The sequence below is a fragment of the Clarias gariepinus genome, chromosome 10 (assembly GCF_024256425.1).
Source record: "Clarias gariepinus isolate MV-2021 ecotype Netherlands chromosome 10, CGAR_prim_01v2, whole genome shotgun sequence".
Lineage (NCBI taxonomy): Eukaryota > Metazoa > Chordata > Actinopteri > Siluriformes > Clariidae > Clarias > Clarias gariepinus.
Window position 1 is genome coordinate 21,040,760 of NC_071109.1, and position 24,167 is coordinate 21,064,926.

Sequence of the window (24,167 nt, forward strand, 5' to 3'; positions counted from 1 at the left end):
CAGAAATTATATTTTGTCATTTGTATCAACATTAAATATTTTGAATATACACCTTAACAATAAAGAATTAAAAAAGTTTTGCTTGGAAAAAAAAAACCCAGGTACAAGGTTCTATCCTAATATATTGGGTTTTTTGTTGTTGTTGTTTTTTTTTTAATTATGTAAAAAAGGGCAAAAAAAATAAATGAATCATTGACTATTAAAAAAACTATTAAAACAATAGATATGTGGTGTGCTACAATTGCTTAATTAGAGTAAAAAAGATTTTGGCCTTTTTGGCATTTCACGAAGCATTTCTTAAATCTCTTGTACATAGTCCTAGATTTTTTAAATGTCAAGGTGTTTAAAATTCACCTTTGACTTGCTTATCAGGGACAATCTGATCATTTAGATTAATACACATTTTCTCACATTTTATACACTTTTCCATATTTTCTTTTGACTTTGTAAAATAAGATTGAATTGAATTGAATATACATTATATACAGTTATTACATATATAGTATTACATAAGCAAAGAGCGATGCAACCCTTTCTCCTTGTCTTGCTTTCTTTCTTCCCTCTTTTACCTGAAATGTCTTAACACCTTCTCTGTTTTTGCTTTCTTTTTTTTCACCAGCAGGAGGCCGAGGGCACGCTGCCTAATTTGCTTGTGCTGTGTGGTGATCACGGCATGTCTGAGACGGGCAGCCACGGAGGATCTTCAGAGCCGGAAGTCAACACTCCACTAGTCCTTATCAGCCCCGCCTTCCCAAAGAAAGGTCAGTCTACATTTTCTCTGCGTGAAGCCTGCATTATCCTGCCAATGTTCTATAGAGCAGTCAAGTGCCAAATTACCTCTCTTGTTTTGAGGCTCTGTAATAAAAGTTAAAGCTCGCTGCACACATGGAGGGTGGAGACGGGCCTAGTTGCTGGACTAGGACCTGCTTCTGTAGATGAAACTTAAAATAAGAGCTCTTTCTAGGCGTAAATCTTATATGCAGAGGAACTACAGTACAGTAGCAATCGCTGACTCTTCGGTACTTACAGATACTGATATTGAAGCCAGACACCCTTCAGCAGCACATAGAGTTATGTGTAAGTGTGAATTATTCGACTGAAAGAGCTACCAGAAATCAAATCAAAAACCTCACCCCTTCTCAGCTACACAAAAAAAATCTTGGTGTTTTTGTTTTCTTACATTAAAACTAACATCACAGCTACAGGTTGGAAAATTATAAGAGCATCTTGAGCAATAAAAACACAATCTCAAAGCACATTAGACGCTCGTTTAAAATTTATGAGATGCTCATTGTTTATAATATTAGCCTGTTTCAATGAAATGCATTAAGTAGGTTGAGATTGAGCAGATTTTGCTTCTGGATAAAACACTTACACTGCATAGCTGTAAGTAAAGAACCGTCCTTTCTTTTCATTGACTGATAATTTTACTCACTTTGCCAGCATACTCCTCATGCTGAGTTTTATATCGAAGATGTTTTTATCAGGTTACTCATATTACAGGAAAGTGCTTCTGTCCTGTTGATATTTTCACTGAGTACAGTATGCAGTCTGTTTTACTTTTGAATGGCATCATGAAATCACATCCAGATATCTGTCGTTTAGTGTCTGCTCATTACTGAGACAACATGCGCTGGGTTTAACTCGCATAATATTAAATCACTACTAGACATCAGGATCAGCATTGAGGAATGCCTTGTGAAAGCTACTAAATACAATAGAGGGAGAAATGCTCAGGAGGTGACATCTGACAGCAAAACAAGAGTCTGTACAGATGGAACTAAAATTATTACACCATCACTTTTTCAAAAAAATATTTCAGCCTGGGCTGTTCGCAGTGGGGGGAAGACACACACAGACTGGTTTCTGGACATGTACTTACTGTATCTCAGTGTGTTCTTTTGATGTCATTGTAAGTCACACATGGTTGAATCTTTTAATTTCCTTAAACAGCCATGTATTATATGATAAAGAAGTGTTCATCTTTATAGACATTCATGCTTTAAGCTGCTGCACACTAGGTGTTACTAAACATCCTTATGTGAATAAACACACATACAGTACACGGTTTGTTTGTACCTAAGAGTGTGAGGTTCTGACATCTTGGCACAGCAGGTGATAGGCTTATTAGCATTTGCTCTCTCTTCTTGATGAAAGTGTGGATCAGCTGAGCATCTGTGTGCTTCGCACTGCCAGGATGAATGTGATAATTGTTTCTTTTTCTGCATTATATATTTGATAAATATCACACACTTTCACATTCCAGTGATCACATTTAGAAACGCTCTAAAATTAAAATCTCTGTGGATTAGTAAGAATTGAATCTCTAGTGCTTTTTTAGCATTATCAGGATTTTGTGCATTCGATTCTTTATTTCAAGCCTGATATAACTATATGCTGTGTGATCCTTGATACACTATATTGCCAAACATAGTTACTCACAGATCCAAAACATTGAATTCAGGTCTTTTAATCATGGTGATGGGTGTTTAAAATCAAGCACCTAGCCATGCAGACTGTTTCTACCAACATTTGTGAAAGGATGGGTCGCTCTCAGGAGCTGAGCTCGGCCCTTTGGTCCCAGTGAAATGAACTGATTTTTAATGCTAATTTTTAATCAATTTATGCTATATTTTCCTGTGTTTCAGGGGGCATGGGTGAGCCAGCTGTAGTGGAGCAGGTGGATTTGACCCCTACACTTGCACTGGCTCTAGCACTGCCCATCTCGCAGAACAGTGTGGGGCGCATGATTCCGGCTGTGTTCGAAAAAGCTCCGCTCAGAGAGCAGCTCCGTTACCTTCATCTCAATGGCCATCAGCTTAGCAACCTACTGCGGGACAGCAACCCCAGCTTCCATAAGGGTAAGAACATAACATCACAACACATAAACACATCCAACCTGCTGTAAAACAATCAGACCAGGTGAGAGTAGGAGATTATGTGAATGAACACAGATAATAATACAAATATGTCATATACAAAAAATAGCTCACTAATGTTAGTTTAAGAATGCTTACCAGAAAGCACACTGCTTTGAGACAAATTCTTATGAAAACAAGGATCCCACAGGATGCAATAAAAAAAAGGTTTAATTAATAGAAATTTAATTTGTCTAGAATGTGCAAACAAGCATGAATGGGCTTAAAGGAAAAAGTCTCCCTGGACTTGGTGGTTTAGATTAAGGTGCTACTGTTTGTCACTGTGTTCCCCTTGTGCCATGCCAAAATGTCTCCGCACACTCAGCTTAGAGCACACTTTTTCACATTTTGTGTTTTTTTTGTAACATGTCCTTTGTTTTTTAGTTGTACCCAGACTGTAGCTTCCATTTCCCAATATGAACATAGAGGTATAATAGCTAGGGATAACGTTCTGTTGGTTTACTCAAAACACAAGTAGCTCACTCACTTAGCTTTCAATGCTGGTTGATGGTGAGGTCTTCACTGAGGTGGATTGTGTCATGCCCATATGGTTCATCTTCCAGAATGAAGCTCAAAGAGAGTAAACCCGGTGGAGGCTTAGAAGCTTGCAGATGGCAAAGAGAGCTTAGGGTTGTAAGATGTTCCAGTTTCACCCCTCTTCATCCATGATGTGTCTCAGCATGCATTTCCAGGTTAAAGTGCTCCACAAACCATACAAGCCATCAGTCTATGGGTACAGATCTGACTGTGCAACAGCTGACATTAACATAAGCTAAGATTAGTTTGGACACAAAGCAGTGGTACCTTGGTCTGTAAGCAGCTTTCTGGGCAGGCTCAGCCATATAAAGAGCAGGACCATTTTACAGGGAATGTTGCTTGACTTGGCCTTCTTAAGGTGAATGGGCTCTGTGTTGTGGGTGGTGTTGTCCGCCAGGAGGAGGATAAACTCATGGCAGCAACCTGATGATCCCCACTTCCAGTTGCTCACCTATTCATAAAGGTGTGAGCAGATTAGGAGTTTTTATTTTTTTAAAGCAATTTTCATTAGAACTAGGGACAGCATTGGCAGAAAGTTTTCATCTTTAAAGATTTAATCTGTTTTTGGTCAAAGATGGCCTTTCATGGACTGTGGATATGCACGACCACATCCTCCTTTCTCATTGAGACCACTTTGAGGTCACATTCCTCACCAAACCTTTGGGTGGAGTAATATATAAGGCTGTTTTTATCACATGGTAGGCTGCTGGTCAAAGCTGGTCACCAGGTTGAGCCACCTCTTTAATCATCAGCACCTGGCTCCCTCAATGCTTTATGCAGTAGTTCCCCTTTGTTCCTGCTAAAAACTCCCATCTCGTAGGCCTACTTAGACAGGGAGTTGGGTTATTGTGTGCTTGCTTTTTGTCCAAGTTGCTTCCTTGTCTGCTTTGTCTTTAGGGTTCTAGGTCAGGCTAGGTCTAGTTCTCCTTAACATCCTTATGGATACAGGTGCAGCTACACACTATCAGCAAAAGGCAGGCTAAGATGCCCATAAGGGCTGGTACTGGAACCAGGTCAAGCTAATGGGCTCTTGGTTGGGGGCAACATTACACCTCAGGCTTGATGGGCATGTGTTTATCCACAGGCATCCCAGTTTGGTCTGTCCTGGTGCCTGAGCTGTCTCAATGTGTTTTACAAGGAAATATGATTTTATCTATTTTAAATTGTAAAAAATAAAATATAAAATCAATATGTGGTGGTCAGTGTTGATATTGTGTTGGACTGCCACAAATAAATCAATGTGTGGGGAAACAATGGGAAACACCAATATGGCACCAGGCTTCAGGCTATACCTCCATGACTTGTACAGTACATTCACTGGCCACTGATCATGTCACCTGTTTCTTTTTGTTTTGTGATTGGTTTATGTATTTATTTGCATGTATTCAATTGATCTGTGTCTTGCACCGGTTGTGTTCGCTGTTGTGTCATTTGAATTTTAGCATTAGCTTATGCTAACAGTTTGTGTTCAAGTTCAATACTTGTCCCTGCTCGAGTTTGTTTTGTGTGTTCTGTGACTACATAGTGAATGTTACTAAATAACCACAGACTGGTAAGAAACTAAAATAATAACTGCCCAACCTACTGTATGAATACAACCTTTAATTGTAAATAATGTAGAAATGTCATAGCCGAAATTCACAGAACTTGCTAGCAGCGGTGACAGCTAAAAATCATCAAGCTAATCAAACCTTTGATACTTTACAGGCTGTCACCTTCATAATCATGAGCATATTAGTGCAGCTAGCTGCTTTAATCAGAAAGAGGAGAAATACATGATTCTGAAACCAATAACAGCTGTTAGCCAATAAAATCATAATAATGACTTTGCTGACCTTTTATGAACAGCATTATAGTGCAATTACTGTGCACAGAACATTATTTGACTTTTATATAATCATCTACACTGTGCATCATGTTGTCCACCGTGAATGAATCCTTTAAGCTAAAAAATATTTCTAGCTGCTTGTCTAGCTAACAGTGCTGATATCTCTATCTTTATTTATTTATTTTTTTTATTAGGTTCGTTTTTATTTTCTAGGAGCAAAATGTTCATTAAAAATAAATTGAGATTGAGATTCAGGCCAAGCCCACTTGAGTTTTAAAATAGAAATATTTCAATAGATTTCAATGACTGGCATGTGACTTAAACAGAATTCATGATTTATTTTGATTTGATTCGGCCACAGAAGTTTAAAGGTCAGAAAATCTTTACCCTGTTAAAAATTTCCTTTTAAGATTATATTGAAGGTGCAGAAATTCACTAGATGACTTCAAATAATTAGGGACATTTATAGACATGGTTTAGTGTTGTCTCTGTGCCAACAGCATGGTCAGATCTTCAGCTAATTATTAGCACTAACTCTGCCTTATTCTGGAAAACAGGAGCTATGAGTCTGAGAATGCGACTCTTAACACAGCAATTAAAAAGTTCTTAACCAACAGTTATCTATTTATAAGTAAGCTTTAGCGTATTTCCTTTTCAAAGGACTAAGCAACATTCGAACACGGTGCTGTGATGCCAATGAGTTTAAAGTAGGAAATGAGACTCAGTAATACTTCCCTTTTGTTCCTTTTACAATAGTCATGAAATGGTAAATACCTTTCATAGGATTTGATATTCCACTAAAGGCAACCAATTTTAGAGTAGTTTGTTCATATCTTGTTATCCTACCTGATGACAATGTTGTACAAAATGTTTTTTAGATACTTTTTTTTGAAACATTAGTTTAAAATGCATCCTCCTATCTAGCAGGCATTACCTCGTGTTCATCAGCAGAACATAGCGGTTCTTGGCAGAACCAAGGCCTTCTTCAAATTGTCACTGTTCGGGAAGGTTCATAGTTAAATAGCAAATCACAAGAATTTCACCTTTCTGAATCCTACAATCTATTAAAAAGATGTGTAAACCATTCAGAAAGTGCCGAAGAACAGCTGTGATCCTCCTACAAATAACCTACGCACTGCTATGATGTTGTTCAGTCAATGACTACCATGCAAAACGTCACTTACTGTTTTCTTGAATTTTCTGTGATTTTTCAAGATCTGGATCAACTTTGGAAATGTGGGAATTAAAGCTAAGGCCTGTTTGCTAGAATCTTTTGTATTTATAAGTGTTTGCTGGATTGCAAGATCAACACTGGTTGACCTAATTGGAGATAACAAATCCCAGCCTAATTCTGGGACAGTTCTGCTCAGGCAACTGGTGAAAGCAGCAATAAAAAACAGGATCCTGAGGCACAAAGTAGAGCTCTACGGCTTAGGTGCTTTATCCTGCACAAAATGGGAATCATCAGTAGTAGGAATGTACGCAAAAAAGTGATAAAGGCCACTTATGATCCAGAACATCTAGTTCCACAAGTCGTTATGACAGGAAGCACCACACTACCAACAACAATCACCCAACCCTAATACCCTGTGACAGGAGTCCCCCAGTCTGTTACAAAAATAGCTGTGGTGACCAACCAGCTCCATTGGGGTCAGCCTCCATCCAGCCTTCTTTAGCTTAAAACAACCTGACTGACACTGCTGACAGATAATGACTGGACTTATTTTACTAAGGCACATTTCAGTCTTTTTTGTGTATCTTTCAGAAAGTATGATACTGTACAAATCAGACTCATTGGCTTTTTATTATATTTACTAGTAGAGCTGTCTTGAAGATTCCCTGTACAGCATGTACTGTAGACAAATGTGTCCCTGCTATGCCTAGTTTTTTTTACTTCTTTTTTAAAAATGCAAACAATAACCTTCACAAATTTGTTTAACCATGTCTAAATATTAAAATGATTATCTGCGCATTCATTTAACTTCTTAGTAAGTTACATAAGTTGAAGTGCATATGGATTATTATTATTATACGATACAAAAAAATGCTAAGTTATCTTACCAGTATTAACCAGCTAGGAACCAGACATAAGCTGTTGTACAGGATTTGGTTGGCAATTTTCCTTTTGGAAAAGATACCCAGAATGCATTACATACAATACTGTACTGTGTTGTGAGTTCTGCATCCTAAATTGTGAGAACTATCAATGAATAGGGTTGCTCTCTTAGGCAGACCAGATGGCCCTGTTATGCATTTGCATATGGGGAGATCAGACACAGCTGAATATAAAGTGGTGTTGAAAGAGACTTAAAATTCTCTCAAAATCACAACATTATTTTCCATGAAATATGTGTTAAAATTAGATTAAATATGAGTAGATTTATAAAGATTAAAGCAGGTCTGTCTGCCTTTCTATCTGTCTGCCAGTTAGATTTCAGCAGACATTTGACAAGGTTCCTTTGAGATGGACTTACTGTCTCATTTACATCTTGCTCAAATTAGCCAAGTTGAGGTTGTGTTTTTTATTTATGTTTTATAGAGAGTTTAATTTACAGAATTGTTTCTCAGTAACTACTGTAAAAGCCCATCCAGATGATATTTGGTGTACTGCACTATAGTAATTTGTAACTGTACTTTTAATCATTACTGAATAACATCAGAAGAATCGTTGTCTGTACACAATCAGCTTTCAGTTGGCATTTAACACAAGTAGCATTAATCTACAGTGTGGACAAAATAAAGGAGATAACAACATTGTTCATCTGTGGTCTCTTTTATTGTTCTATGTGACTGGCAGTCCTCAAGGAGTGCTTGGACCATGCATGTCACCTCTTATTAGTGTGCGGATATATTTGTATAGTGTCTATTTATTTTATAAAATCAGTTTTGACTCTGCTTTGGAGCTACTAATTACTTTGAAGTTGACAGTGACTAAAAATGTAGTATAAACAGATGATTTATTAACTGCCATATGAAATGATGGCCATGCAAGAAATGCTAACAGTGCAGCATATAAACAGAAACACAACAGTAGCATCAAAGAGGTTGTGTTTTTCAGTATGTCAGCTAAGCAGCAGGCCTAATCACCGTATGAAGTCGGTAATTAAGTAATTAAGAATAATTACTGTCTTAAGGCTAATTGCATTTAATATTAGATCCTGGCTGCTTTTGGGTTTAGGAACTGCGGTAGGTTGGAAATTAATTGACTGAGAATCCTATTGATGCCAGCATGTCTTCTGATAGACAGTTACAGGTTAGGTATTAGGTATGGTTTTAATGTGTTTGGGAGTACAGGCAGATCTGTAATAAGTTTTTCTTTTTTTTCCTCCCATTAAAAAAAGGTTCCATCACCAAATCCCAACTGTGCACTTTTAATAAGCAAGAATTTTAATAAGTTACATTTAATTACAGTAAATAGTACCTCTAAGGATATTTTCTTGACGTACAGTACTGTGTAAAATCTTGAGCCATCCTTCATTTATTCATGTTTTGCTTCCATACTTTTTGTTAATTTAGACGTAAGGAATAATTCTCTATGCTTCCTAATGTTTTCTTTTTTTTTTTTGGCTCTTATTATGGGCAAGTTTTTAGCTGTCTAGTCCAAGTACTTGAGCAGTTTCAGGTACAGGGACTAGACTGAAAATGACAGCCTATCATCTGTCTCCATCTGCTCCTATTTCTCAATGATTCATGCCTTAAGTTAGATGTTTTAATGCATGAATGATTCATGGTGCACTATGTGGCTTAACAAACAATAAACATTTCAAATGAAGACAGATGATTAGGCTGGTGATTAGTATACTGGGGATGGTGAATGCTGAGTAGTTGGAACAGATAAGAGGGAAAATAAGGTTCCTGATCAGGTTTTTACTGTACATGAACAATCGATTTTTACGTTGTATCTTTAGCCACTTTGCAGCCTGTAGCAGTAAATCATGTGCTCCAATTTCTTTAATGTAATTTCCAAAATCTAAAATGTGTTTAATGTAAAGAAATTGAGGTGGCTCAAGATATTCGCACTGTACTATATTTATATTTTTTTAAAACAAAAGAAAACAAGTAAATATTCCTAAAATTACTGGAACTGGGTTAAGAACTACCCAACCCTTTGATAAAAACCTGGATGGATACTATGTTTCATAGTGAGATTAAGAGCATTTCTCTACATATAATGTGGTGAAAACCTTCAGGATTGGGACTAAACTACTGTGTGGCCATAAGAGAAAGTATTTGGGGAAAAAAGTTTAAATTTGGCTAAGGATCATATAGAATAGACTATGGAGCAATGTAGAAAGATGTCATGTGAGGTGATAAATCTAAATGTAACCTATTTCAGAGCAATGGGTAAATAAGGGTAAGAAGGGAAGAGCATGAAGCGATGCACCCATCATGCATAGTGCCCACTGTAAAGACCTCTAAAAGGAGTGTTATGGTCTGGGGTTTCTTTGGTTGGTCCGAACTATATAATGTTATGTGGCAATAAAATTAAGTCAGCTATCTACTGAATGACCAGGATATCCTGTTAATGTTTTTTTCATTTTCATGATCATATTCCAAGATGAAGATGCCAAAAATCTTCTGGCTAAGATTATGTTTATATTTGGTTTCATGGTTCCTGGAACATCATGAACCTTCTTTACATACAGTATAAATAGCAACATCTATTGGATATGGTGGAGAAGACTTTAGGGTTGGGAGTTCAACGCTTATCACCAATTCTTGTATATGGAGTCTGCATATTCTTCTCGCGCTTGATGGCTTTTCACCAGATACTCTGGTTTCCTCCCACAGTCTATAGACATGCATTCGTACAATGGGTTTTTGGCCAAATTGACCCATATATGAATGGGTGCATAAGTTTGTATGTGTGGTTGTGTTTTGCGATAGATTGGTACACTATCAAAAGTATACTTTGCCTTGTGCCTGAGAGCCTACACAGAATAAATGATATTGATAATAGATGGATGGTTGTATGCAGTGTAGAGAAAATTAACCTAGAAGTTTAGAAAGTTGGGTTTTTTACAGACCCGCTAAAAAGAGTAATTATTTAATTAACCCAAATTGTTAATTAAATTAAACTCATCCAACTATATAGTTTAGTGATTAAAGGACAATAGGACAGGAAAGATAGTAACCTGAGTGGCCACTGACCAGTGCTTAGATTTCTTATACTGTAAAAGGAACCAACTGAGAATTAAATTGATTTTGGAAAAAAAAAAGAAAACACTAAAGACAGAATGCTCTGTTGTTTGTTACAGTTAGTTGAAACTTTGATTATGAAATATTTGATAAAACTTTAGTTAAAGACTGTATACATAAATTGTCTCAATCCATAAACAAGACAAACAATCTCTGTATATAATGTGGGTGCACAAACTAAACAGAGCAAAAGAAGATTAAAATACATTTATACTATAGACACTAAACTGCATTCTCACTCACTTAGACACACAGTCTTTAAGTGCAGAGATGGCTCCTGATGGCCAGGCATTGACCTGACTCAGAACCGGTTTGTAATGCTTGACGAGTGGTCTGTGTACTAGCATTAGCATAAGAGAGATGTGGTCCGAGTAGCTGAATTGGGGGCAGGACTTTGTCCGGCTCAGGCTGGCAATGTTTGTTTAAACAAGATCTTGCACATTTGCTCCTCTCATTGTAGTGTCTGCATGCTGATGGAATTTTTGAAGCACTAATTTGAGATTTGCATGATTAAAATGACAATAGAAAATACATCTGTATTCTGCAGTTCACTTGTAAGCCACATAGCATTCATCTTTTTAGCTTAATCACTGACGGGAATGCATTTAGTCACAGCAGTGACTTCTCATGGTAAATCCAAAAACATTCTAACACTCACAAACTCCACTAGCAGTGAGCAGTAACTAGAGATTATAATAAAGTTCTTGTACTATTCCACGTTAATGTAAACACAAAAGCTGCCCCCGCAAGCCTTACCACACATGGCTGCGTTTCTGTCAGTGCTGAACGAGGTTAGTCTGTCTAGCTGACTGGTGGCGTCTAGAATGCTGAGCCACATCTCTGTAAAAACAAAGGCAGAGTCTCTTGACTCATGATGAGTAATCCAGTGTAGTAGGATGTACCCCAGTTTATTGTCAAGAAAGCATTGGATAACAAAACTAAGGTTAGTCCTTGCGACATCCCTTTCCCTGCCCACTGGCATTAGGTGATACCCAGGACTGGTGATGCCTTGCAGCAAGCAGAGGTCATGTAGTTTTTTAGGTCATTGTGCAAGTTAGTTTATGTGTTATTTCTGTAAAGTAACAATGTCTACCATTGGTGGTCATGAACAGGTGTACCAACCCCTATCCTTGTGCTGCCCAAGCCTGGTGAGCTTGCAACTTACGGTGACTTACACAGCCTAAACCAAGTATCAGTCTTAGACATCTGCCCCTTCCCTACAGTGGATAACCTAATGGAGTGTTTATGGAGAGCCCAATTTATTTTCCCCTTGAACTTCATACAAGCCTGTTGGCAGGTAACACTCACCACCCAGATGCCAGGCCCCAAGATGCCTTTAGCTTGACAAACGGGAACTGGCAGTACTGAGTCGTCCCTTTTGACCTCCACAGGGCCCCAATAATGTTCCAAAGCCTGAGGGACATTGTCCTGTGACTCCCTAATCACTATGCATGTACTGTATATTTTGTGTGTGTGTGTCTGTGTGTCTGTGTGCGTGTGTAAAATGCATACTATATATTTGCATAGGAGAGAGAAAGAGTTAGTACCTTATATCAGCAGTTTGGCAGCATGTATAAATTCGACAGACCATGTAATTGTTCAGTGAAAAGGGTGTGCGCGTAAGTGTAAGAGCGTGCATGTGTGTAAGTGTGCGTGCGTGCGTGGGTGTGTGTGTGTGTGTGTGTGTGTGTGTGTGTGTGTGTGTGTGAGACGTAGTCTGCTCCCACAGAAGCTCAGAGCTCAGATGAAGCATGATCAAAGCAGCTAATTTAAACTCTGAGTGTGTCAAAACAGCCCACCAGCTCCCATAGAAGATTTCCATGGGGTGCGTGCGTGTGTATGTTTGTTTGTCACCATATTTTAGAATTAAAAGATGCTTGATGTTAGACATCTGAGAGTCTTTAATCATATAATCATATAATTATACAATTATTTAATCATATAATTCTTAACTTCAGAAGGCACAAGCAAGTATATATATACATATACAGTATATACTGTGTGTATATATATATATATATATATATATATATATATATATATATATATATATATATATATATAAGGTAGGCTGGTAGATGTGCTGAGATAAATGGGTTCTTTGTGAGGACTAGAGTCATTCTATAATTTGGGGTACATTACATGTCTGTTAATGATATGTATATTTATTCTTAATATTTTATTCAAAAATATATTTTTTTATCTATTAAGAGACAGATATTAGAACATCACACAAACATTGTGTGTATCCTATGCTTCACTCAGCTTGAAAATTATCATAAATGTTGTGAAATTGACCGAATAATGACCCAGTTGACAAAATAATAAATAAAAGCCATTAAAGTTTACATTTAAATATTTGGCAGACTCTCTTATCCAGAACAACTTCCATTTTTTTTGTATCTCATTATAGATTTGAGCAGTTAAGGGTTAAGGGCCTTGCACACAGACCCAACAAGGGCAACTTGATGATTGTGGGGTTTAACCCTGGGACATCCTGAACCGTAGTCCACTGCCTTAACCACCAAAAAAAAAAATGCTTAAATAGATTTCATATTTTAATAATTTAAATATATATATGTATTGTCCGCAAAAGTTCTTTCAACAAAGTTAATAACAGAACACCATCCTGTAACTCAAAATGTTTTTGTCCCAATACAAAGTGACCTGAGTCACCTGATGTCATTCTACTCTTCTGGCATACATTTTAAACATACTGTGGTAAGTGTTCTCTCGTTTTTTTAATGGTTTATCTATAATATCTCATTGTCACTGAGTTTATTGAAAAACCGTCTACTGTGTTACGAAGACAGCAGATTCTGTATGGGACAAATCATTTTTTGAGTTTTGCAGGACATGGTTCTTTTAGTAACTTAGTTGACCAACTGAGTAGAGAAAACATGCTTAATCCTGGTAAATGGGCAAAAGGGCGGAGCGACCAGCAAAATGGTTTGAATTGAAACAAGCATAATTTCCTGTTACCACAACCTGGCTAGCTAGCTTAGCTTTAACTAACATGCTAAGGTGACTACCATTCATTTATATGCTAGCATTATTTTGCATTTGATTGAACACCATCACCCAAACCGTACACGTTGTCCAGTGTCACCTCCTACATTTGTTGTGGAAGGTTAAACTACCACACTAAAGAAAATCCAGTTAGTTGGTTGGCTAAAGTGATGCTTAGCAGACAGCTAGCAGTTTGACATTTGCAATGTAGCTGTCACTAAAATCGACCACAATAAACAAATTCACCGCATACTGTTGCAATGAATAAGAAATATAGATATGAAAACTGTTTGTTATACCACGCTGCAAACGTTTATTTCTGTTACAAAGTAAGGCATTATAAAAAGGGGTCTATTGACTTTCTTTTGGTGCATAGTGGTCATTTGAGGAACTGCATGTATTGGTACTTCTGCATTGGGAAATGCATTCTCATTTTTTAAGGACAATGACCTTTTTTTGAGGACATTGAGGTTGTCCCTTAGTTTAAGCTTTTCAATTAGCAGATATGTTACACCAAAAGGATTTGGTTAACTTGAACCACTATTTGTTCTGTTAAGAAAGAACTTGTTTGTTTGTTTTTTTACTTATGTGTGAAATGCACCCCAAATTATACTGTAGAATACTCACTAACATTAAGGTCCTTTGGTTGGTTTTAAATAAACTGAGTGGCCTCCACTATAGTATCAGGATTTCAATTGCAATTAACACACTTCAGATAAATTCGAATGATAGCTTTGCACCACGTTTCTTTACCTGAAATCAGTGCCTGAACTGCCCTTGGACGCTAATGCTAATTTAAATATGGGTTTAAAAAAAAATTAAGGCATGTCATATGTTTATATTGTCCTTGATGTTTATGGATACGGTCTTTCATGATCTAAATGAACCTTGTTTTCACCAAGCCAAGCAGACCTTGACAAATATAATATAATATAATGTCTGAAAATGCTGTTTTAATTGTAAATACTTTACCTTAAGGGAGATAAAAGTGTTTAAATTTCTGATTAACATTATCCTAACCCTGTTCCCAGAGAAGTTGTTAAATGTGAGTGATTTGTAGGGCTGCTTTCAGGGGACCAAACAGGCGAACGTCAGATAGAGCAAGATGAGGACTATAGGGAGGATGCTTTAACACCTTAAAATGAAGTTTTTGTGTCAACAGTGTGGGCAGAACTGTGCAGGTGTGCGTTGTCATGTAAGATTATTATGCGCTTAGATAGCAGTCTTCTGCATTTAATCTGAGGTTTAGGCTTCAGCTCTTCAATATACATCTCACTGTAAAGAGCACTGTTGATTGTTAACTCTTTTTCCTGATAATGTTTTAGTACTGGCCCTTGATAATCCTCGAAAAACCTGTAAGCATTATTATTATTATTTTTTTTTTTTTTTGACTTATGAACTTTTTTCCTAGGCGGCGATTGAGGATTTTTCCATTTCATACTCTGCCGTTTACTCTCCGGCTCATAGTGATGAATCCATGTCTCATCACTAACGATGATTCTCTTTAAGAAACTCTTACCCCTTCACCACACTCCTTACAATAAATTTAATTTGCAGATATTCAAACGCTTCTGTTTTTGCACTCTCTTGAGTTTTTTTGGCATCAGGTACACTCCAAGACCATCTGTTTACACTTTCTTTCAACTATAACTTATATCCGATACACGTATTTACACTTGCCATACCATCTGAAACATCGCGCATACTTAAAGGGAGGTTCTTGCAGTACACACTAGCCAAGATAGACGAAGGTGAAGTATGCTTGACGCTCTGTGATATATGCAAAGTTCGCGAAACGTCACCATGGTTTTAAAACAGAGGAGGAGAAGAAAAATGTCATAATTGCAGCCTGCGCATATGCTTTATTTATCAAATACTGATTTCTTAATGTTATGTAGCCCAAATAAGCATTAAAAAGGGGGGGACAAGGTGCTTTTCCTTTTCCATGTCACTTGCGATGTTATAATTCCACACACGCTTCCACCGGACAATACCACTACGTCATTAATCCACGAAGAAGTTGCAATTTTAGTGACGTACAGAACACAATGACTCAGGAAATTCGATCTGTCTGTTTACACGATAATCACATTAGCACATATCTGTTTTATGTCTGGTTTATTTCCACATATGAAGGAGGCCTGAAACCTCTCTCGAAATATCGGAATGCATGCTTTTTTTTTCCTGTTTACACGGACATAGAACATATCCGATATGTGTCACATACTGTACAGTATGAGCAAAAAATCTGAATTGGGTCACATTTACCTGACAGTGCAAATGCAGCCTAGATGCTAGAACAGAAGCATTCTTTTGATCAATTGACAGTTAGTTTTCTGTACCTTTTCATTTACTCACGTAAAGTATCTGTTGTTAAATCCAGATGTGAGTCTTTACCTTGTGTGAAACTTATTGTCTCCTCTTTTTGCGTTGTTTAGACGTCCCATAATAGATGCTAAAAAGTAATAAAAAAAAAAAAGAAACCCCACCACCCACTTCTAATTGAGTTTATCTCAGCTAAATCTGGGTTAGGCCTATGGGAATAGACTTGTGATTAGTGCTTCTTACTGTACAGATACAGTACTGCCTCATTGTTGAGATGATTGATTACTGCTATTAATAGGAATGTTTTTTTCTCGCCACTCTGTTTTTGCTTCTTTTCACAAGAAAATGCCAAGTTTGTTTTGTTTGTCTTAATTCCACAAGGCTAAAACAATTCATCCATAAAGCCTGAAACAACTAATTCATGCATAAATAAGATTTGTTTACTCAAATATTCAGTATTGCAGAAGAATGAACATAAGCTTTTAATGAATAGAACAGCACTTCTAATTTCCCGCAACCTTCTGCATTAACAGAATAAGTGTTTGTTTGCCGAGTGGCCTTCTGTTCATTACGTACGTGATGTCAATGAGTGTGTTTGGTTCTGCTGCAGTCCTTGCAGGTGTACTGTAAAGTGCAGATGTGATGAAGACTAGAGAGGACACTGCATATCAATAGGGCTGCTGCACATCACACTCCTTGCTAATCATTTCCCCTTTTTATGACATTACATGATTTATGAGAGGGGCGCGTCTCCAGGGCTGAACCTATGAAGGCCGCAGTGCGTCAGTCCCTCTACCCCGCTCTGTCTTCCTCACAAACAAAAATGTATGTGCATACACTCCGAGTGCAACCAGCTGTGTGTAATGAATCATCCGAGTGTCATTTTGCCATTGTTATTTTATGTAAAATATAATCTCTTGCCCCAAACATAAAATAAACTGCATTGTGGTAACTATTTTAATATTCATTGTATCATATCAGCTGGAGAAGTATTTTAAAAATGCAAACATGTATTTTGTTGTAACATGTGGCCAATTCGTCTGCTTCAGTAACAAATTTTATCTATCTCCACTTCTGATGTCATGCTGTCACCATATCGTGACCTTACCATGGCCATGCATGCTTGCACCCAGTGATGGCCTAAAACATTGGTAAATTAGTAAAGATTTTGTTTTTGTTAACTTTGGCCTTCTTAGACGTCCACCCTGTGAACAATGTGGAGCAATTTGTATTAATCGTCAGGACTTTTGGCCGCTTCCCATTAAGATTTTTTTAAACAAAGATGGCAGGTTTTATTTAATAAATCAAAGTTTTAAAGGGGTCATACAGGCCTACATGCACTTTTTTAAGCTGTTTGGACTGAACTGTGTGTTAGGAGAGTGCGTACACAACCACTCTACGATGATAAAGAGCCGCCCAGTGGTTTTCTTTTCATTTATTACAATAACATGCCCCTTCTAAAATCAGGCCAATCGCAAATGCCTGTCGATGTGACGCCACACCACAAGAGGCCGCTCCTACACTAGTTGATTGACACTGGTGTTTTAGCAAAGACCCGCCCCGAGTGAGAAGAAGCTGTCGGCCATTGTTTTTCGCCGCTGGAGCAAAATGGCGCCAAAGCGAGTGTGTTGTACAGTTGTTTGGTGTAATAGCGAACACAGCAGTCGTCATTCACTACCGACATCTGAGCCGCTGAGGACGCAGTGGCTGAATTTCGTTTTTAAAGCTAACGTCCCCACCGATTTACCTAAATGAGTTCATGTTTGCGATAATCATTTTTCACCAGACTGCTTTATAAACGCGGGTCAATATAAAGCAGGTTTTACTAGGAAGCTGCTCCTAAAAAATGGATCTGTACTAACTTCGTGTTCCTGCTTCATCTTCACCAGGCTCAGTGAGTAATTTCTTTTTCTATGAATCTTTGCAGATCGCCTTTTCTAATAATCACAATGAATGCGGAGTGTAAGTTAACTTATACTCTCATAGAACATGGTTATGGCTTCTTCTCTATGTACATCCGTCTCTATGTACATCCGTCTCTATATAATCCCTAATCGCCCGTTTATAATAAACAATGCATTAAGGTGATTGTCTAGTTGCAAACTGTGTACGTAGTCGGAAAACTATATTATGCTTACCTTTGTTACGTTAGATGGTTTATAACGATGTCTGTCGAAGATTAAGAAGTCAAGTAAACACATCAGTAAACACATCGCGTCCGTATCTCAGTTAGCTTCTCCGCTTTATGTTGTTGTTGATCCTTTTAAGCCTGATGAATCCTGGCATTGAAATATGCCTGCCACCATAGAACAAAAATACTCTGATGAAGAATCAGTATATTTAGGTAGTCATCTGACCTAATTTTTTAAGCACATGATGTTGCTGAACTTGAGACCTGACAAACTGAAGCAACCCTAGATCAGAACACTGCCCCCACAGGCTTGTATGCTTGTACAGTTCAAATCCCCCAAGTTCTCTTTGCAATTTGAATTGAAACACTTTAGTTGTCAGAGAGGTCAAGATATCAACTTTAATTCAAGGGGTTTAACAAAAGCGTGGCATTAACCATTCAGGAATTCAGCCATATTTGTACACACATTCCCATTTTAGAAATAATGGAACAAAATAACATAAAGATCGCCATACCATTAACATAACATTTGCATTCAATACTTGAATGAATTACCATTTTGACATTGACATTTGACATTTAGGCATTTGGCAGACGCTCTTATCCAGAGCGACTTACATTTTTTTCTTTTTTGTAGTCAACGATGGCTACACAAGTCTGGAACACATGGGTATGACCAAATGCTGAGTTTTTCCTCATCTAGATGCTTTGCCAGGCCATTATTGCAGCTGCCTTCATCTCCTGCTTGTTTGTGGGTCTTTCTGCCATCAGCCTTGTCTTCAATAAGTGAAACGCATGCTTTACTGGGCTGAGATCAGGTGACAGACTTGGTTAGTGAAGAATATCCCATTTGCTTTGGGTAGCTTTCACTGTATGTTTTGATGGTTTACAGCCATACACACTTCTGCAATAACACTGTCTTCACCATGATTGACAGATGATGTGGTATGCATTGGATCATGTGCTGTTCCTTTTCTTACTTTTTCCTTCTTAACATTTTGATGCATGTTAATATTGGTTTCATCAGTTTCATCAAGAATCTGATTGGGAAAGTCTAATCTGGCCTTTCTGTTCTTGAGCATTAACAATGGTTTGCATCTTGTCGTGAGGCATCTGTTTTTACTTAAAAAATCTATCTCTTTTTCCTGTAGACTTTGACAATGACACGCCTACCTCCCCAAGAATGTTCTTTAAAATGTGATTTAAGTGACTTTAAACGTAGCATGGTTGTTGGAGCCAGACAGGCTGATCTGAGTATTTCCGAAACTGTGATTGCTGCTCTACTGGGATTTTCATGCACAAACATCTCTAGGGTTTACAGAGAAAATATCCAATGAGTGTCAGTTCTCTGTGTCACAATGCCTTGTTGATGCCAGAGTTCTAAAGAGAATGACCACACTTGAATAACATTTCCCCTCTTAAACAATTAAGCTCTTAATAATATATTTGCCATGAGGATGCACTGCACTTAACCAAGCCATGTAAAAACCTTCATGCTCAAACAGTGCACCAAATTTTCTCCTCCCCTAAAGGAAGAACAAGGTGATTTACTCGAAAGAGGCTCCGAATATTCTGTAATAAAAATACACTACATACCTTGATGTATGTGTAATCGATTGCCACAGTACAATAAAGCATTCACAAATTACACTTGATACAGTTTCAAGTTAGCTGTACAGAAGGTAAAAAAATTAATCTAAGGTTAAACACCTGTACAAAATCAATCATTAAAATTCATACAATTCTAGTATACAGTAAATAGATACTCGCAAAGCAAATAAAAATATATGGTTAAACTCTTCCTCCAGGATGACAAGAGAGCAATAGTTGCCTGACCTTTAAACTGTCTTATATTTTTACAGTCCTTGTGCGACTTACAGTAAGTGTGTTCACTTTGACCTGAAGGACGAATTCTTCTTTAGAAATATTAGCATTTCAGCCTTCTCAGCTGTCAGGCTACTCGTCCTTTCATCAATAATCCTGGCAGCTGTGCTAAAGAGTCTCTCACTTTCCACACTTGTTGAAGGTGCACAGAGATTTAGCTGCTGTGGCCGCCAGTAAAGACAGCCTACCTGCGTTGAATGAATTTCCTGTACAGCAGTGAATTGTCAGATTGCTTAATTGTCAGATTGCTGTACAGCAGTGAATTGTCAGATTGCAAAAATTGGGCTGAGGTAGGTTTGCATTCCACATGGGGATTGTTCCTTGCTAGTTTTGAAGCTGCTACTGTATTTTAGTTGAGGTTCCCTCTTCTGGCTCAACGGCTTCTGATATGGTCTTGGGTCCTTGTCTCTGACCTTTGAGGTTTCTGCATTTATTTGTACAAGTACAGTGGAACTTTGGATCGCGAATAACCTGGTCTGCTTGAGCAAAATTTAATAAACAAGCGAGGTCTTGACATACAAGTAGTACGCGTGCGCTTTGGCTGCCGAGCATCACATGATCACAATTAAGCCGATGGTTCTTCTTTATCTCGAGCTATGGGATTGTGGGTAATCATCTCCCATGCTCAGTCTCAGTGCACCTGCGGCACTTGTATAGTCAACATCCGTGACCACGTGGGCACGGGTGTAAAGAATTTTTAAATACAATTTTGTGTCCAAGTGTAGTGACTATTCTTTAGTAACTGTTCTGAAACAATGGCCCCAGTGAAGGAAAAAAAAGTTAAAAAGGCTGTAGCAGTGCAGGAGATGAATCTGTTTAACGGCAATGCAATGTCACATTTTCAGCGAATCCTCAAAAGGAGGCAAAATCTCAAGTGTCATTAGAGAGGTTCCTTGTTAAAGAACTTTGACGACAGAGCATTGATTCTGTTAGTGTGTGTGTGTTTGTGCACACACGCACGTGTGTAAAAGTTGTCCTAAACAGTATCTCCCACTCCTCCTTCTCTCCCCTTTTCTCTAATCATTTTCATATGAATATTTTTGAGCTGTGGAACAAATGATCTGAGTTTCCATTATTTCCATTATTTCTTATGGGGAAATTCGCTTTGATATATGATTGCTTTGATATATAAGCACGCTTCCCGAAACAAAATTATGCTCACAATCCTAGGTTTAACTGTACCTATATCAGTAGAAATACACATATGTAACATATAAAATTGGCCTATGTCGATGTGATCACTGGATGTGCAGAAGTAAGATTTCCACACACACACTGACTTTTGTGAGATTTGTGTGTCACTCTCTCTTCTTGCTCTCACTAACTCTCTCCCGAGGAGGATGCCATTCATGCCGTTAATGTCTGCGTCGGCCTTATTTTCTCATGTTAGAGTGCATTTAAGGACATTCACAATAGGGATTACATCAGATGCAGATGAACAGCTTACCTCCCTTGTCAACTTCTAAAATAGGGACAGAACTGCAATGGTCTTTTTTTTTAGTGGCCTCCACTGATTTGCAGTCAATGGCAAGTCGTATTCTGCCCCCGTGCACACAGGGCCAGTTTCTGTGCGATGAGCCTCTCATTCATATACATTCCAACTCATATAGACATCTTGTTGCAAATTCTTGCCGCGTATTCAGCTCCACTTGGATACCCTCCAAGTATGAATAGGCAAGTCGTGAGTGCATGAAGTAACCCACAATTTGTCTGCTGATAGCTCGTGCATTACTTATATGAGGTGAGTCAAAATTTATCCGCACTCTGGCTGTAGGATTTTAATGAACTTTTAAAAAAGTCAAATACATCATTTTTTGACATTCAATAAACTTTGTCCATCTGTCAACAAGCTTTCATATTCTCTCATTTAAAAAATGTTTGGGGCTGAACTGTGAGCTACGAATGCACCACTGTTTTCAGTTCTTCATCAGAAGTGAATCTCTTAAACAGGTGAAAGTTCAATAGAGCAGGAGCCGGACTATAGTGAGGCTGCTTTAATACCACAAAACAAGTTTTTAAATAGTCTTGGCAGGAGTTTGTGGACGAGCATTGTCATTGAATAGCAATCCTCAGCATTTAAGATAATTGAACCTTTTTTTTCCTGATAATGCTCCAAAACTGGCCCTTGAAAAATGTATGCATAATTTTTTCAGCTGATGGTTGACTTTTGAACTTTTTATTGGTTGATGTTTCCATTTTCTACTCACGCTTATTCTCAGGCTAGTAGTGATAAATCCATGTCTTGTCAACAGTAAGGATTTTCTTTAAGAAACTTTGACCTTTCTTAATGTATCGGTCTACTGCACATTGTTCTTTTCTCGTGCAAATCTTTTTTTTTTGTTCGCACCATAGTTACAAATAACCTGATGTAACATCTTCACTTCTGCACAGCAGTGACTGGGGAGACATTAGCCTTGATCGAAAAGCATTGATAAGTCAGTGTGGCCAGCAGCATTTTTCATATAACCCGAGTGTGGATTATTTTTGACTCAACCTCATACTACTTTGTGATAACGGTCCATCATTCACAATAAGTTGCAGGGTATATTCCCAAACTGGGAACTCCAAGGCTATCTGTTGCTTTCATTACGTTACTAGCATTGTAACGTGACATGACTCCTCTCAGTTTTCCATGTATTTAACATCTCCTCCGTTGCTGCATCTGTGGACTCTCCTGTGTGTGCTTCACGAACCTGTTTAGCCTGAGGCACTGCTTTTTGCGAAATAATGCTTGAGTCTATCCACTGTGTAGTCAGGCTTAGTAATGACATAGGACACATGTCTAAGCTCCAGACGTCATTTGTAAAACTAATCCTGGCAACGTTTTTCCAAACATTTCAAAATGAATTGACTCTTGCATGTACTTAGGATAGCCATGTCAGAGATGGAACACCATGTTGGCAACATGCAGGCTCCAAATACTCCATTAAAAATATAAAAAAAAAAAAAAACATTTCCAGTAAATACCTGTAAGGGGTTAGACAAGCAGCGAAATTAATTTAGTGACTCTCTCTGTTTTCAGTTTGCTGTGTTTAATCAAGTTCATGGTGTTGATGTTTCCAACACTGCTGCCACCTCTCACGTTGCATAATTGTACTTGGCTTTTTCTACCTCAAGTTTAAAATAACTCCACACAGCTGACATGGTACTGTAGCTGCTGACAGGTCTCACCTCTCATCATGTTCTAGCTACTCTTCGTATGATGCATGCTGCATGTTCATCTTTACGGCATGACAATTTGTATAATAGTTTAGGTCTAATGGTCCATGATCAGATCGTTATGGCTTATACATCCCAACCATCTCACCCCCACCCATTCACCCACAATATCTCATCCATTCAGTGATTTAGGCAGTTATTGGGCTAATAACTAGACTCAATATCGGATTGGCGCAGCCCTAATACGTATATAGGAGTGTGTGCATGTGTTTGTGTAACACTTTTCTTAATATCACACCAGACAACAGAAGTAGGAAAACTTCATGCATGTACAAGAAACCAATTTCAGCATTTAAGCCTCTTTCCTTTTCAGTATTCAGCAGTTTTAACAAAAGTCTATTATAAAAAAAAAGTGAACAAAAACAAAATCCTCCCCTTTGTCTTTATTATCTGCCACACTGAATAAGACGGCGCCATTATTCATACACACTGATATACACTTGCATGCAGTCTCTCGCATACCTACACACACTCACTCCTCATTCCTATTCTTCTCTTTTTTTTTTTTTAAATAAATGTTTTATTCAAATTTTGCAGGTCGTCCTGCCTTGTGGGAGAAAAGTGTTTGCGAGGTCCATGTAGTATGGTAGAAATTTACATATCACGACTGCTGAATACTTATATCCATCAAAATGTCTGACAAATGAAAAGAAAGTGTTGTCGAAGGGCCAGAGAAAAACCAGAGCAAGTTCAATACACAGTGACATGCCAGGCGCTCTAGTGACATTGTCTGTGATTTTGCTGGTCTTGCTTACAAAAATCTAAATGGATTTTTTTTTTATATTTTTTTTTATTTTAAAGCACCAATGATGGTGACATAGCAATGCTTCCTCACTGCTCCAGGGACCCACATTGATCCTGAGCTTGGGTTTCTGACTGTGTGGAATTTCACATGTTTTCAAGATTTTTTTTCCCTGTGTTCTCAAGTTTCCTACCACTGTTTAAAAATTTTTTACTGGTTACCCCAAAACTGTCCTGGGCATTAGGGAGTAAGTGTGCATGGTTCTTCATGAATTCTCAAACTCAAATTTTCTTCAGACCCACCCCTAATAACATGTAAAAATAATAATAATAATAATAGTAACAAATGAATGACCCAATGATACACTGATGGCCA

At 37.8% G+C, this 24,167-nt stretch overlaps 1 protein-coding gene across 2 annotated transcripts in view; it reads left to right on the forward strand.

Moving 5' to 3' along the window:
* Positions 1-24,167, forward strand: part of pigg (phosphatidylinositol glycan anchor biosynthesis class G) — a 145,996-nt gene that overhangs the window by 46,016 nt on the left and 75,813 nt on the right. Inside the window, exons 5-6 of one of the 2 annotated variants that reach the window (XM_053506373.1) lie at positions 620-761; positions 2,649-2,861. In XM_053506373.1, coding sequence (XP_053362348.1) covers positions 620-761; positions 2,649-2,861 — 355 coding nt within the window. The remainder of the gene's footprint in view (positions 1-619; positions 762-2,648; positions 2,862-24,167) is intronic. The other variant, XM_053506374.1, reaches the window with a different exon arrangement.